At 47.1% G+C, this 17,208-nt stretch overlaps 1 protein-coding gene across 1 annotated transcript in view; it reads right to left on the minus strand.

Annotated features, from left to right (window-relative positions):
- Positions 1–17,208, minus strand: part of TP63 (tumor protein p63) — a 106,050-nt gene that overhangs the window by 19,984 nt on the left and 68,858 nt on the right. The window contains exon 5 of the mRNA XM_054205696.1: positions 397–583. Coding sequence (XP_054061671.1) covers positions 397–583 — 187 coding nt within the window. The remainder of the gene's footprint in view (positions 1–396; positions 584–17,208) is intronic.

Genomic DNA, 17,208 nt, shown 5'->3' on the forward strand with positions numbered 1-17,208 from the left:
TGATATTGCATCCTGTTACTAGATCCCCGTCCCGGCGACGTGGAAGCTCATTCCTGAGCACAAAAACAGCTGTTTCTCATGGCGGGAGCAAAAGCAGAGCAGGGAAATGCTGCCAGAAGGGCACTGCCTGCCATGGGGACAGACATCCATCCAACCTGAGCAGGCGCGAGGTTTATTTTCGTACTTTCTTCCCAAGGACATGCTTGCAGAGGGACAGCTAAAGCACAGTACGAAGCTTCCTGCTAAGCACAGGAAATAAAAAGCCGCACAAGATGTTGCGGGGAGGTCTGCTTCCAGCGGGTTTGCTGTGAAGCTGCTGCCAAGTCCCCGCACCGGCCACTCGTCAGCCAAGAAGCTTCAGAGAGGGACTTGCCAGCAAAGCGCTGCCCTCCTTACCCTCGTTGAACTCCCTGCTCAGCTCGTGGTTCGGGCAGCGTTTGACCACTTCAGTGACATGTTCAGCTTTCTTGTAGACTGGCATCGCCCTGATGACGGCTCCCTGTGGCGGTGGGGTCATCACTTTGATCTGGATAGGACATGTCTTGGCGATCTGGCAGTACAGCTTTTTCAGTTCGGTGGAATACTACATGGGGAAAAAGAGCAAGAGAGAGTCAGGATGTTCAGCTAGAGATGGAGGCATACCTGAAGGATACACATGGGTTTACGTATGTAACTGGATGCACCAGCTACTGCAGGTACATTGCATTTGTTCACACAACAGCCACGCTTCCAGACAAGTGGCAAAACTCATAGACCTTCACCTCTTTTGGAATAGCAGAGTATAAATCTACATCTTAGTTTTCCCAAAGGCAAAAGCCTTCACATAAAGAGCATGGCTTTTACATGAACAAATACAGTCTTTACTTCTCTTGGGGACACACCCCCTCTTCCAAGGGACACACATTACCCACCTAACAAAACGGACACTAGTCTTTTCACAACACTCTAATCCTGGAAGCGCTGGAAACCACACACATACAGTGTTTCATCCTGTTTTGTAAGAAGCCTTCCTACTTTTGCAGAGGGAAGAAATAAAAACCATGAACCCTGGAACTGAACAACATCGGAAAGTGAGACCCTGACCAATTTGAGACTTATGCCAAATCTGATGTTTCAGTCATCTTTTAAAAGCATCTTATACCTCTGCATGGCAACGTCCCCACTTCTAAACTCAAAGTATTGTGTCCATGAAGAAAGGGGAAGAGTATAACAATAAATAAATAAATCTCAAAGCTCAGAAGAGTTGAATAGCCCAAAGACCATATCTGTGATGGGACTTAGAGCACAACCCAGGAGCTGCATCCAAAAGGGAGGTTGTGACCGCCCTGGGGTGGGCAGTGAACACCTGGAGCAGAACAAGATGCTTTTATTCACTGTGCTAATTTAGATCCTCCTCTTTTAAGATGTTCCCCACTAAAGCACTAACATTGGTGCAGCATTTTCCTGAATTCCTGTGTTCACATCTGGAAGCCTTTACTCAGCAAAACGTTGAGGCATGGGCTGAAGTAATTCGTTTCTGTCCAAAAACCCACATTGAAATAAGGGCATGTGCTTAGCAGGAATGGTTGTAGGGAAACTCTAATGTGGTTGAGCACAACGTAACCTTAACCCATTTTTCTGGATGTCCCCTGTGGAGGAGACTCTCCAGTCTCCTGTGCTGCACAAGGTTGTCCCAAAATACCTCAGTTTTCACCAGTACCCCACTCCAGAGGCATTCAGTTTTCTCCTGGTGCTCACACATTCGCAAACGCGGAGCTCTCCCAGTAACTCTAACCACATAACCCACAGGAATTGCTGGCATTTCCCCGCTTCCATATCTTCGGTCCTTGCAGAGAAAGAAAAGTGAAAGCCTCAAGGTTGTTGTTGTTGTCTCAAAAAACATCTCTAGCAGCCGTGGCCGACACAGCCACAGTCCCAACTGTTCAAACAGCATTGGCAGGTTCATACAGGTCGAGCGCACGAATTGGACATCCACCCTGCTGGGATGGGAAGAGCTGGCGCATGCATGGGTGGGTGGTGGGTGACGTGGCAACAGAAGGATTAGCTAGCAATATTCAGGGATTATTTGCATTTCAAAGTATATACTCTGCTAACATAGGAAAAAACAAAGTTGGGAGAGAGACACCGGGAAGGAGAGGGGGATTAAAATTAAGCCAAGCCGGTCCCTTCCCTCCTCACTCAACGCCACCCTGCCATATGGCAAAGAAGATGCTACAGGTATTTAAGCGAAGGAAAAAAATTCTGTAAAATGCAAAGGCCAAATTGTGCAATGTATTTTATGTGCCTGCAGGCTAGAGATTAAACCCACAAAGGATTTACCCAGCCCGCGGAAATGGGGAACATGCCAAACAATTACAAAAAAAAACGTTGCGAAACAGATCTAGGTGGTGATTTATATCGTACATCTTTTTAACCTGAAATTCCTTATTGTTTTTTAATTAAAAAGCAATTCCTTACTGAAGGTAAGGGTGAGCTCACTATGTTGTCTTTTCATCTCAAGTGGCAGGAAAAGAATCACTTCTATTTGAAAGAGGAAGAAAATTTAGAAACCATTGTTTCCCTTAACACGTCAGTTTGCTAATAGCATTGTGAAGGTTTTAAGGACAGAAAGCCTCAAAAGTCTCAAAAAGCCAACTAATCGCTTAGATGCCTAAGCATAATTGAAGTGTAAAGAAATTGGGCACCCAAAGGCGGTGGGCCAAAATGAAAGCATAAATATGGAAGTGCGATGGCGCAGGGAGGGCACAGCACACGCCAGGAGCCAACGTGTCCGGTGTCTGCAGGCATTCGGAGAATTGAACAAATGGAAGGAGATACACACCCCTTGGTCACGGATCAGGAGTGTTGGTGTTCGCTGTAGTTTTATGTATGATATCTTCAAAGACAGAAAGCTGGGGTTACAAGAAGGGAGGGAAAAAAAATAATACAAAAAAAAAAAAATCACTGCTTTCGGAAGGACAGGAGACATGCCCAACACATAAGCATGAATGCCGAGGCTCCAGCCAAACAGCATGGCCCCTCTGCCAGCAGGGGAAGGGATCTGATCCTTGCCCACCCTTTGGCACTGCAACTGACAGACTACAACCAGCAAGGAAGGCATGGGACCAGGATCTTAAATTCACACAAATCAAACATCCAAGGGCTAATGGGTGATAATGAACAAGCCTGTGCAACAAAGAAATATATACATATATACGTGTCCCCAAAACACAGGGCAGACTCAAGAGCTCGAGGCTCTGGCCAACACTTTGAACTTGGCATGTCAGAGAAGGAGGGTGACCAGGATCCCACCTCTGCTTTGGGACACAGTCAGGGCACGGGGACGCAAGCAGCAGCGCCCAGCACAGAGACAGACAGGACAGCAGGAGGGCTGCGCCGCCTTTTTGTCACCGGATTGCAAGAGGAGTTCAAGCCTCATGGGCACTACGCAGGGCTCAGGGCCGTGGCGAACTGCCACGATTTCACATTTACCCCAGGCACAGCCGCCTGCGAGTGTGTAATCGGTCATTTAACACCGGTGTAAATCTGTCCACGGGGTACCTGCTGTCAGACAGTAAGGGGCTTGAGTTTCCCACCCTGCCAAGTTTGCTGCAACCGTGGGTAACCTGATGCCCAGCCATCTATTGGCATAAATAGATGCAAACAACTCGGTCATGGTGACTTCGTACCGGATCGGTGATAATCACTATATCCACTGAGCAAGACAGGATATTGTATCTAGATTTCAAAGCAAACAAGCATCAGAAAAAACAAAACAAAACAAAAACAACAAAAAAAACAACCCCGAGGCAGGAGTTGTCTGTGCATCCAGAGAGTGCCTGCAAGCAAGGGTCGCCCCTCTCAGTACAGGTGCTTCTCCCTGGCAGTCCCCAAACCGCCCCACCTCACAGAAGGTGACAGTCCCCATGCCCACCGTTTTGCTATGGGACAAGCAATTCCCAGAAATCCAGACCGTGACCATTAATCAATGCACTTCTCTTACTTGCTAGCGTAGGAAAATTAAATCAATTAGGAGCAAAAATACCAAAAGTGAGCTTGACCCAATCGACAAACCTGTCCTTTAGTGAGATGTCAGTAGGCATGATCTAGCAGCAGGAACAAACGCTGCGCCAACAGCCTGAGGAGTGTGAGCACCACTTCTACCAGATGTATGGACCAGAAAGTTATTTAAAACAAAAGAGAGGAGCCTGGTGACGTGTTATCCGTTCGAGAGGGAGAGGAAAGAGCTCTGGCTCCGACTTTTCTTTGGGGTTCAAGTGCTGCGCGTCATGCCCAAATAAGCAGACTTCAAGAGATTGCTAAGAACAACAGTGAATTTAGCTTTTTGCTTAATAATATGTTTTAAAATGAAAGAAGAAAACATTCCAGTGCCTTCAGTCCTGCCCTTCCCACCTGCCTGTGCAGACATACTGTATTACCCACTCTTGGCACCCTGGCTGGTAATTCAGTATCACAATACACACACGCCAGCTACCATCAGGCAACACCTGTCTGATTTCTCAGCAAGCCCCTTCTCCAGAAGGTGTGTCAACAAAGGGTTTAAAGGAGAAAAATCACCACTTTTCACCTCTCAAAGGGAGAATTTTTGCTAGAAAGGACAGAAGTCTCCTGAAAGTAAGTGCTGGGTGCAATACAGGCTGCAATGGCTTTTCACTGAGCATTCAATTCCCTTGCAAAACTCTACTGCAGCGAAATCCCCCAAGCACTACTTTGGGAATCTACCTCTAATATCGGTCTTCCCATTTGATCTAGCCCAGGGATTACGGCCTCTAAGTCTTTAAAAGGAGCAGGGTTCAGCCATCTCTGCGAATGCTGACAGATGTCAACTTGAAGGTGATCCCAGAGCCTGGCTTATGGTGTGGCAGCTCCTTGAGCGCCTTCTGCTCAGATCAACAGGTCTTTCAAATCTTTTGCAAACTTCTTTCAAGAAGGCACGTTTTAGTTCAACTCAGTTAAACACTAGCTTCATTTTACTTGGCGTTTTCAAAGCTGTCAGTTAGCTGTGCTTTCTCCCCTATCAAACTAATTCCATGAAGGAGAAAAAGAAAACAGGTTAGAAGAGTGGGAATGAAGCATTTACTTGCACCAAAGAATTTGCAGATGAGAACAAAGTCGCGAAAAAATAGAAAAGTCACCTGCATAGGGCTTATTCCTTTAGGAGAAAAAAAGGCAGTGGGAAGAAAGGAAGTTCCCTACTAAGAACCAAAAATGGAGGTTTATGCATGCACTTTAAGTGTTTTTCCTTTGATGAAGAGTGATTTAACTTTTCATTCACAAAAAAATGTTGGGGGTATGGGGAGGACACCAGATAAGAGTGTGTACACATGCACACACGCTCTTAGGAACTGACTTGTACCCAGCGGATAAGCCCAAGAGCTCTACCAGGATTGATATGGACATGGACACCTCCTGACAGATTTAACTGTCGGCTCAGTATAACCTTAACCCCACCACCTACCAGCTGACTTGTTGCAGCTCCAAGTTGAGGTCTTCTACCTCACCAGGCTCCAGAGAAACACAGACAGATTGCTGCTAGCGCAGGTAGTGGACATTAAAGTCATGGGCACAACAGATTGGTCTGCAGATCATCAGCCCTGATGTACCTACAGGTCCAACCCCCAGACTCACAGCCCGCCACACCAGGTGAGACCATCTGTGAGCATCCCCTGCTTGAAGGGGAAACCACAGTGCGACGGCCAGTGAGGATGGGAGCAGGAGGGGATGCTGACACAGCCCCACAAGCGCTTTGCAGACATTTAGGGAAACGAAAAGCCATGTCACCCTCTTTTCCTCCTTGGGGAAGGGCAACGATTCACCCAAGGGCATCTGCCTTTGCGGAGACTTAAACTTCATTTTCCCCTTGAGCCCCGCTGCCCCCTCCCCGTCCCGCCTCGCCGGGCACGCACGAACGCTGCTGACGGAGCTATTAAAATCCTTCCTCCGAGCGCTTTTCCCCAGGAGCCGCAGCCAAAGGCCGCCTGTTGCCACCTGTCAGTCGCGGGGATTAATTACCTGCGCCGGGCTGGGAGCGGCACATTCCTCCCCCGGCCTCACCCTCCGAGATGTTGACATCAGGCAGGTGGGCCCCGCGTCCCCCCGGCCGGCAGCGCGGAGGGGACGGCGGAGGGATGGGGAGGGAGGGATGGGGAAGGGGGGGGGGGACGACTGGGACACACACGACCCACGAGCTGCGTGGGGACCGGCAGCGCCGCCAAAAACCGCAAGAGAAATGGGAGAAGCGTCGAGGAACGTGTCGGTGCAGCTCCGCGCTGCCCCGGGGCTGGCGGCGCTCCCATCGCCGGACCGGACGCCGGCGGCAGCTGGTGCGGCACCTTGGAAACCTTAGCGAAACAAAAAAAAAAAAGTTTTTTTTTTTTAAAATAATATATCTATATATTATGTGTGTTGACCTGCTTAGGTAAACAGGGGAGGGGAGGGGTGGCAGGGAGGAGAACGGAGAAACGTAGCCGGCGGACAGGGATTCAGCGGGAGGGTGCCTGGTGCGCCGCGCCCCCTCCCCGCCCGCAGCGGAGCCGCTCGCCCTCGCCCCACAGGCTGTGGCTACCCGCGGGGCTCGCCCGCGGGCAGGGATTTGGGGGATAGCGGGGCTGCCCACCAAGCCGCTGCAAAGGGCAGCTCGGTGGAGCTGGCACGGCTCCTGCGCCATGCGAAGGGAGAGAAAAAGCAGATTTTCCGCCGCCACCCCCCCGCCCCCAACTCTGGCAGATGCGGAGCTGCGGGCGCAGCCACCCAGCTCGCCTTGGCAGAGAAAACCAGCGCCGTGTTCCCCCTCCCCGTACAAACCCCTGCAATTTCCTCTGCGCTGAACACCCACAAGTGCCCTACCACCAACTCGCAAATCCCCGTTCCCCAGGCACACGCACCATCTCAGAGGATGGCGATGGACATGCCCAAGTGATCATGCTGTAGGAGGTCCCCTGCAATTCCCCAAAACATTGAATTTGGAGCATCCAACTAGATTCTCCCATCTTTAGGAAAATGAGATTGTTCATTCATGCCACAATACTTCAGCATCTCGCTTGAGGCTCCCCAGAGACTGTAATTCAAAACAACCCTGATCAGGATGTATTATCTGCTTTAGGAATACTCCTACCTAACATGGCCAGCAAAGCCACAATGATAACAGAAACAACACTGATATTTTCCCCATACTACTTTTGCACTGTGAAACAGTTGTAAATTTGAAAACTTCACATCTGAAGTTTCATATCTACAGGCTTATTTCATCAACGAATGAAGCCCTCTTGAGGTTTGGCTTGAAAATACTTTTTTTTTTTTAAATGAACAACAACAACAACAAAAAGAATTAACTGAAAAGTATCCTGTTTCAAGAGGGAAAAAAACAACAAACCAACCCTGATGGAAAACTTCAGAGGCAAGCTGGGAATTATTTTATGCATGTTTTTTGATACAAAGTGATGGCTGTAAAGGAAGGCTTTACTATTTGATTGTGTTACTTAAATTGTCTTCCTTTGCTAATCTACTTTATTTTATTTAAATCTTTTTGAAATTAATTTCTTTAAAGACCAAAATCATAAGACTCCTGCAGTCAAATGACCTTACCTTGCATACCCAGCTCTCACTCTGCTTGTCTATCGTATCCAGCTTCACTGCCAGTTTCTAAACTGAAACTTTAGCAGCACCAAATAAGTTTCAGGTGCTAACAATGTCTAGTAATTTGCATTTCTGATAAGCTACTTCACACGGGAAACTTTGCAAGTGAGGTGAAGATATGAAATGAGAGCAAATGCACTGAAAGCCAAAGCTGAGCAAATGCCAAACAACATCTTCCCCTGTGGGACACAGTAAATGCCCTTTGACGGTAGAATCCCACCTTACAAAATAACATGGGAATTTTCACAGAACGAAGTAACTTTCACAGGGAGCATACATTTTATATTATTACCCAAAATCTGAGCTACACAAAACAGCCGAGGATTATCCCAACCATAGCACGGTTCCCTCTGATGCAGTGTAACAGGCCAAAACACATGCACTTTGCAAACATATCAGCCTCTGAACACTGCACTGATTTCCATGGGATCCGTGTCTTCCAGCTTGTGACTCTGCACATCCCTGTGATGTTATTTTCATGGGCTCTGCTGATTAACCGACATTAACACGGTCGATTTACAGGCCATCAATAAAACACAGCGTGGTTTCTCCTTTCTTCTTCTTTTAGGATCATTTCACAAATAAAACCTCCCATGCATGGGGCCTCGTGCTGCATTGTTATACTTCAAGCATCAGTATTTAGTTTGGGTTGGTTTGTTGGGGTTTTTGGTGGGCCTGGGAGGGGGCTGGACACAGGCTTTTTTTATCCTGTTCAACTCTCAGACTCTCAAGTTGATATCTAGGTCTTCCAGTGTCTTCTGTATCATAAACGTGCAACTACGTAAGCAACCCATTGGACTATCAAAGATACAACACTATAAACGCACACTGTGGGAAGCCCACTCTCGTCCTACCCAAACTCACCCAAAGGCTATGAGGCATTAACATTTGGCAGAAGAGCAAGGAGCAGATAGAGTTAGACTAAAATATTAGTAAAAATTGGAATTGAAAGACATCAGCTTCAGGTTTTGAACGTTAACGAGTCAAAATTTGACAGCAAGATTTCTAATTACTACAGTGAATGCAGAAGTAGCTCCATGGGCAGCTTCGTTGCATTTGTTCCCTCCTTTCACAGCTCCACATCCTCCTAGCTGGAGGGGAACCCACGGCAAACGAAGTGCTACACTGAAGGTACAAGCATGTCCTCCTATATAAAATACACACACCCTCTTGCAGGTAACACAGGTGGTACATGTATGACCACTTGTGCTTATTTACATGAAATTGAGTTGATTAGTACGACACCAAGTGTCACACCAGCTAGAGACTGCGACAGTGACATAGCCAGCAATAATCCTTTCAGCCAATTCTACTCATCTCACCAGAACATATTCACCAAAGCCACAGGTTAAAAACCTCCAAGACTCGATTTAGCACAAAAAAAAAAAAAATAAAAAAAAAATCAGCATATGCACATAACTTGTGGCAGTACTGCTAACCCCTGCCTGCTTAAGCCGGTGTGCCTCTGTGTAAGGGCATTTGTGAAGCCAAATCCAGACTTAGGAAAGGTTTGATTCAATTTTTATTTTAAAGGAAACCAGAATTTTCTTATAAAGGACTCCAAAAATTAACTGGAAAGAATATATCCAGGCTCCTGACAGCAAACCCACCCCACCACATACTGCTGCCGTCTCACGTGCACAACATCAGCCTCAGATGTTGAGCACCAGAACCTGTTCTGCTCAAGGATTGCTTTAAGAAAAGCCCAGGTTAGCCATTTCAAACCTCCTCCTTGCTTGCCATGGGGGAATTATGCCTTCTTACAGTCATCTCTCTCAGGTTCAGCCAAAGAGGAAGGCTGCTGTTTGCTTCCTATTAGCCTCCCAGATCTCTCTTGTTTCAAGTCCACGTGTTCCAGCATGCTCCATCCTACCAGCCAAACTCCAAAAACTCTAACCAGCCAGAAGAAACATTGTCTGGAGTAATCAGACACCAACTTTTAGTGCATCTCCCAGTCACTTTTGTCCCCTGCTGAAAGTCAAAGGGTGATGAAATCAACCATACGGAGGGAAGAACCCCAGCAGTACATAGCGGTTGTCCCTACTGATTGCTTCTGTACGTGCTCAATTAAGATAAGCAAATGGGAATGCAAAAATTCTAAAACTCTCCGAAATAAGCCTGCTGCCACCAAATCCAGCCTGGGTCAAAGTGAATCAGCTGTAAGAGTCCCAGACAAGCAGATCAAGCCTTGCAGCCCTATAGAGAGTAGATATATGCTTTGAGTCCACAGCAATATGGGATACAGTCACAGGTTCAGGTAGCTCCACATCAGCTGAAGATCAAGGGGAGGACGCAGGGTACAAGGAAATGATGGATTTAAGACCTAACTCCAAAATTCCTTTTAGTTCCCTCATCTGCAAATAGGGGGATTTCATTAATATCTCAAAGGAAAGTAAACAACTTGTTAGTACAGTACCTGTTACAGCAGAGGGAAGCCAAGCTGGATGAGAAAACACATTTTAAGAAAAAAAAAAAAAAAGAAGAACACAACAAGTTGTTCTGGCAATGTAGTCTTTTCAATCAGCAACATCCCTCCCAAGCCTGCAATTTAGGTGCAGAGTCAGACCCGGAGGTATGAGGCACTCTGCCACAGACTGCACCAGCCATTCAACACCCTGGAAAGCAGGACACTTTGCTAAATGGTGACAGATTTCCACCCAAATTCTGGCTCATGCCAAAGGGCTGACCTACTTGCAAATTGCCACAGGGTCAGCATATTGGAAGGGTAAGAGTACATGCGTCAAATACGAGTCCATCTTCCTAGTTGGGTCACTGATGGGCTCAGAGAGATGCACGCTGCTTGTCTTTGGATACTCTCATTCTGACAGGTGGCTACAGGGGAGAAAATTCAAGTGATTCAAAGCTAAAAGCAGGTTTAATGTCTTCTGACTTCTCAATGCATAGCACCTTTGCCCAGATACATTTTCTTTCCTGTTCCTTCTTTCTTGACTTAAGGTTTAGATTCAGTGGACTCTACTTAAAGGACAAATAACTCCTAAAGAAGTTCACATAGCTATTATTTGCCTCCCTAAACCTTCTATAGCCTTGTACACCTGGCTATGAGAGATTGCTCTTTCATTCCCCCATAACCCATGCAGGTTATCAGCTTCCCGACTCATTCCAGATGGCCCAGCAACAGCTCTCCTACCAGCGAGTGCATTACTGACACAAACTGCAGGACATCTCCAGTGTAGTTTAATGCAAGAAAGGGATGCTAGATTTATTTCAAAGGGGAGAGTTTTCGGCAACGTTCATCCAGAGGGAAAGCTGGCAGGTATGGCTGAATGCTCCTGTCTCCTTAGATGGTGGAACAGACACTTTCAGATCCTGAATTTGTGCACATGACAGCTCAGGGCTCTCCCACAGTAGCCCTCTGTAGCTCTTCTCTTCATCCAAAATTTCCATCCAAAGACATAGGCCAGACAGAGCGAGTGAGAGCTCTGGAACACCACAGCCCAGCCCAGCTTGGAAAACACAAAACCATCAAAGACTGCCCCTGTGAAACCTATGCTAAAACCCAAAGCCAAACACATTAGGTCTTTCCTGAGCACAGAGCAAGATCCTGTCTGCCCCTACAATGGACTGAGCAGTTTGAGCGGGTCGATGGCTGTGTGGGTATTTCCTTGGCTGGTCACGCCTACCTCAATGTCGAGCCATGACCAAGTGTAGGACTGCTCCCTGGCTGTCCCTCAAGTGGGAAACCATCCACTGCACCCCATGGAGCAGGGCTGGCAGCTAACCGGGAGGCCAAGGGTCTCCGCTGTGAACTTGAATGCTCCAATAAAATAAAGGGGCCACCAGCCAAGTCAGTCAATGAGCTCTCTGCTGTATTTGTGCTCTTGACAAAGACTGAATGGCTCTGATGGAAAAAGGCGATCCCTTTTCTCTCCTCCTTTACCTCCCTTTCCCCCCCGCATTTATTGTACCTGAGGGAAAGTACAGATACCTCTCCACTTCATCCTTCTAATAAAGTATTAATCACACCTATGGGAGGTGATGGGAGGAAAGACAGAAAGTATTAAATCTGACAGGCTCTCAAAGCAGCAGTGCCAGTGAAATGCATCATTAAGGTGAGTAATTTTCCTATTTACTTCATAGGCCCTGAGCGCCGCCTCCCCCCCGCCCCCCCCCCCTTTCCTCCCCGCCTAAGATGTGGGCAGGACCCATCAAGGCAAAGCTTTGGAAGCAAGCGGCAGCGTCCCCAATTTCTACATAAATGCTGCAGGCCAAAGAGCAAAGGCAAGTTCCAACTGAGCCCTTGACAGTAATCAAGCGCTGCGGCGCCTCTGGTCTTGTCTTGTGCATACCTTGCAAGTAGCATCATGTCTTCCCGCTGAGATTTCACTGGCAGCGCACACAAGCGCCTTGTTCCTTGGCTTCTGTCTCAGAAAAAGAAAGTCCTGAACACACACACACACGCCCCTGCCTTTCTGCTCCCAGGGAGACCACTTCCCTCTAAATCTTCAGCGTACTATGAGCAGCCCTTTCAGAACAGATTTATGAATTTGCAAGAACTCTCTTTTGTTACGGTGCAGAAAGGTTAGCGCCAGTCCCTTGCCAAAAGGGCAGTGAGTTTTCTTTATTAGCGTCCAGGAAACTTGCCTGAGTCAGATCTTATTACATTCGAAACAAAGTGCAGGTACCAGCAAGTCTCTTCCATGATAACAGCCAGGGCCGGTCCCATTTCCTGATCACATTACGCTCAATTTCCAGAATTACATCTATGCAAATATTGTTCTCCTGCTTGCAGAGCATTTCATTGATAATTAAACTGAAAAGCCAGCAAAGCTTTTCTGGCCAGGATGGTGAGCGAGGCAACAGATTAACACGCAGACACCAAGCGGGGACAAATTTTCTTCCTCTGTGTGAAGACTATCAGATAAGGGCCCTCTCCTCCTCCTATAAGACAGAGGATCCAAACTGAACCAAACCATTTCTGCAAATGTCCCCGTTTTCTGGATTTACTGACCCAACAAGACCATACTCTAGTTCTGAGTCACAAAGAAAACAAAGATTAGGAGATACAAAAATCACACCTAACTGAGCAAGTCATAGTTCTACTGAGCACATAAAGATGTAGTAACTCAGATCTAAGCTAGATCAATAAAGCATGACAGCAGCTCCAGCATACTTAGGATGAGTGGTGACTAAGTCAAACCTTTAAACCTTTTATTCATACAATTAAGCTTTGGGGATGAATAGCAGAAAGTCAGACAAGAACACAGTCACTAGCTATTACCAGCATTTGCAATGTTCTGGGATCTGTATTTCACCCAGATCTTCCTCTTTCTCAGCCCTAGCTAAGCACAGTCCTTGAGTCAACTCATGTGGTTTCTCCTGAGCCTGCTTTCAAAGTCAAGACATGATTCAGCAAGGTGTTTAAGCAGATGCCTACCTTTAAGGATGGGAGCAGCCTTGCTGACTCCAACAGAACCCAATAGATTTCACAGGGAATATTCACGTGCTAGAGGTTATGCACTCGCTCGAGTGCCTTACAGAACTGAGACCTTGATTTTCCTACATACCGTGGGAAACGGCTTGTCAAGAACCACGCTGAGGAACGTAGCAGTGTCGCTGCTGCAGCCATCAGGCCATCAAGAGTTCCCCGGCTCCACAGCACAGCACCTCAGCCCCGGGCAGCTAGTGAGGTAATGCTGTGGCATGTTCTCTGGAAGGAAGAGCACCAAGCCCATCCCAGGCTTGGGGTATTCCTCCAGTTTTTCTCATGTTTGCCAGCAGCCCTGAAGCTATGCAACTGCAGCGGCTAAGGGAAGACAGCCATTCTGCAGGGCAACATTTAGAAAGGGAGGAAGGTTTGCAGTGAGTCTGGGAAGTGTTAGCAGCTGGACTTTCTATCCCTCTCATAGAAATCAAAATCTTCCATTTTGCATCTTCTACCCCTCAAGAGAAGAATGGAAAACCACATCCTAGTTGACATGTACGCCAAAGGAAGATGTGCAGTAACATGTTGCATGAGAAATGGAAGGCTTGAACACAGCCTCGTCCACCACGCTGGTTTTAACCAATTCTTCAGTTGCTTTATAATTTCAGCAAGAATGCACAAGTGCATAAAGCAAGCTTGCATGGACCTGGATGCACTTTACAGGCAAATCTACAAGCCTGCTAGGCGAACTCATCAAGAATAATTGCCCAAACACTCCTTGACATAGTTACAGATCTATAAGTTATTGGAAACAGATTACAGTAAATCTCTCAATACCTAGCAATTGATTTATTTCACTTGGTAACTGAAAGATAATCATGTCGTCTGCATGACCTAACTGGAAACACAACAGGAATGAATGTGGATTTAGATGCAAATCCTCACGACCACAATCTGAAAATGGCTTTCCAAGAAAAACGCCAAGCAGCTCTACGTCCCTGCAGACCTCACTACATCTGCCGTGCTCCATTTGTAAACTGCAAGCTCTGAGGAACCCCAAGCCATGGATATTTTGTGAAAAGACCTATCCCATTCGAAGCGAGACTGCTTTCCCAAACAAAAAGCAGTCTTTGTTACAGGATAACAATGAGGACAGGAATAGTTCCCTGGGAAACACAATTTTAAAGTCAGATTTCCCAACTAACCACACCCAATTAGTAAGTAATGTTATGTTTTTGAGTGATTATGGAATCCCAGCAGATTTTTCACTAGTTTCAATTTTGTGATTTCCTCCATCTTCCCAACAAAAAAAAGGAAACAGCCTCCCCCCTCACAGTCTTATATGGGGTGAAGGTAACTAAAGGCAAACCCCTTCTTCTCTAAAAAGAAATAAAACAAAATGGAGCAAAACAAGACAGAGTTGCAACATCACAAGAAGTTATTGGCTCACACTGTCCGGCACTCCCGTTTTCCTTACGGCTCATACATGATGCATCAGAGAATGGTACAAAGCCTCCATGGACAGAACGTGCTGTTGCCCCGAATGATGCTGTGCAGGTGAATTCCTGACCTTGCAGAAAGCAAGCTTTGTCCCGCCATAGCTGCTGTAAGTCTCATGAGGTTGCACCACTGCAAATGCTATCAAGGGTAAGACTTAAAACTATCCCCTTAGCAGCTCTGAATTTAATGCTATCCAAACGGGAAGGCGGTAGTACAGTTGGATCAACACTGGCAAGCCATTTGCTAGTGTGGCCTATTGAGGACAATCAACTGGCACCAAAGAAAGCAAGGACTTTGAACGTGCAGAAGCTAACTACCCTTCCAGCATTTTATCAGCCACCACTGCTAGAGTAAGACATCATTAAACCATTGGCGTAACCCAAAAGACTCTTTCCATCCACCAGCTTCACAACTGAACAACAAAAAAGAGCCCACAGGGAAACAAGTATTTAGCTGCCCAGTTGCAGACAGCAAAGTGCCAGCATGCAAAAAAAAACTTAAGTAGGATCAGAGATACGACAAAACACACTACGAGGATGCGACCATGCTACTGCTATGATGGGCAGCAGGATCATTATCTTGTAAGGTAGTGTAAGCAAGGCTTCTCCGCACAAAGCACCGGGTGAGAAGAAATAAATCCAGTTTTACAAAGCATGGAGGCAGCAGATTGAACCAACCTAGAGGGAGACACTTGGGAAGAAGGCTGGTGAGGGAGGAGAAGCCCTGGTCACAGCACACCAGCTACCTGACCCTGGAGGACAGCAAATGATAGAGACCCAGCTAGACTGTAACTGTTGCCACATATTTCTTATTTAAATGCAATTTGTTTAATCTCAAGTTGGATTCAACCATCAAAGGCTCTCTTCTGTAGCACGCTGACAGTTCACTCTAAATCTCTGCACCTTTAATCCTTTAATTAGCCAAGAAAAATGCGATCTCAACTCTTCCACCAACCTAAGCTAATTTTCTGCATGGAGCTTCCAACTCCTGTAGGTTACAGGTTTTAGCTGCTCGTGTAGCCAAGGGGAAAAAAACAAAACAAAACACCCCTCCCTCCCCCCTTCCCACATAGGGAATGTATGCTCCTCTATGTGCCACCTCTCCAGAGAGCAAGCTCCTTGAAAAGGCGTTGCAAAGAAACAAGAGGGACGCATTTTCACATTGCAGTAGTGGGCTGGGAGGCATAATTATATCACACAATTCAGAGAAAGAGCGAACAGAGGTTTTGACGTGTGGTATGGGGCTGGCTGGAGGAATCTGTGGACAAGGCAATGTTTGCACAGGAGAGGGATAAAAATGGAGAGCTAAGCCAATGCTTGAGCAAGAGAGTGTCATTCCCATCATGTAACTTTGTCCACCTTCCGCAGTGATTTGGGGATGGGAGCTCTGAAGCAAGCAAACAAACCGCCGGATAGACAACCATTTTGGAAGCTGTCTCCAACAGCAAATTTCTCCAGAGATGAGCTCTTGCTATTGCTCAAGAGCGTCACAGCAACACAGCTCTGAAGGCAGAAAAGGAAGATTGCATGAGTCACCCGTGCATCAGGACAGAGATCCATTCAGGCAACTTGAATTACACACCAAGCTTTTCACACGCTCCAGCACAGCAAACCTAAGGAAGGACAAGGAGTGAGGTACAACCTGCACCTGAACACAGACAGCACTGACAGCATCTCTAGGTCAGGATGCTCCTTGCAGGGCAAGGCAAAAGCAACCAGTGCTCTTGCTCAAGGCCTGCTAAAGGCAGGCCCGTGGTGCAGCTGAAGGGACTGCTGGCTTGCCACATGCTAACCCCATGTGGGACACGCAGGAGAAAGAACTTCAGACATGGCCAAGCCACCTCTGCACAGCCCCCAGACTGTCACGCTGAAGTTGCCACATGCTAATGAATCTGACCCATGTCTGCAACACCACACAGACACAGCAGTTCTCTTTCTAGGTGCAGCCTGTCAAGTCCACGCAGCAGAGCACGGAGCCTGAGGCTATCCCTACCATGGGTGTCCACCTGCCGAGCGTGGACAAGCCGTAGGAGGCCTTCCTGGTAACTGGCCAGGGAACACAGGTGAACAGCACTGAGAGTCACTATGGACCCGGCAAATGCATGCAAACACAGGAGTGAGAGTAACCTCACCCTGATGAGGAAACGCACAATGGAAGAGCCCTGACTGCAGCAAAGGCAGAGGACAGGCATTTCTGCATCTTGCAGTTCCTTAATTCACTTGTGCATTGGGGCCAGGACAAGAACATCAGCACGTGACCAGGACTGCCTTGTTTAAGCTAGCACTTCTGACATAGTCACAGCAGGATTTCATGCAAGGTGGGGGGGGAGTAAAAAATTTTAGCCTGCTGGTTTTAAGCACCAGCAAAATACTACCCAGGTAGTATTACAGCCCCATCCACATAGAAGGGAGCACTTTGATTGCATGCTCCTTTCCCTCGGTAGAATTTTAGAGGCACTATGTTCACATTCTCCACCTTACTCTGCCCAAATCAGTTCCCCCCAGCTCCCTGGCAAGGAATCCAGCCTCTAAGTCAAAGAATAAGATCTGAGCAACGGTTGCTACACTCCACTGACAACAGATCCCAGTCACACTCAGTCTGCACGTTCAAAACTCACGTTAGTTATGCGTGCAAACCAGAAATACAGCTGCATGTGCATCTTGGGGGTCGGCTTAAAAAAACCCAAAACA

This window comes from Rissa tridactyla, chromosome 6, assembly GCF_028500815.1.
Source record: "Rissa tridactyla isolate bRisTri1 chromosome 6, bRisTri1.patW.cur.20221130, whole genome shotgun sequence".
Taxonomy (NCBI): domain Eukaryota; kingdom Metazoa; phylum Chordata; class Aves; order Charadriiformes; family Laridae; genus Rissa; species Rissa tridactyla.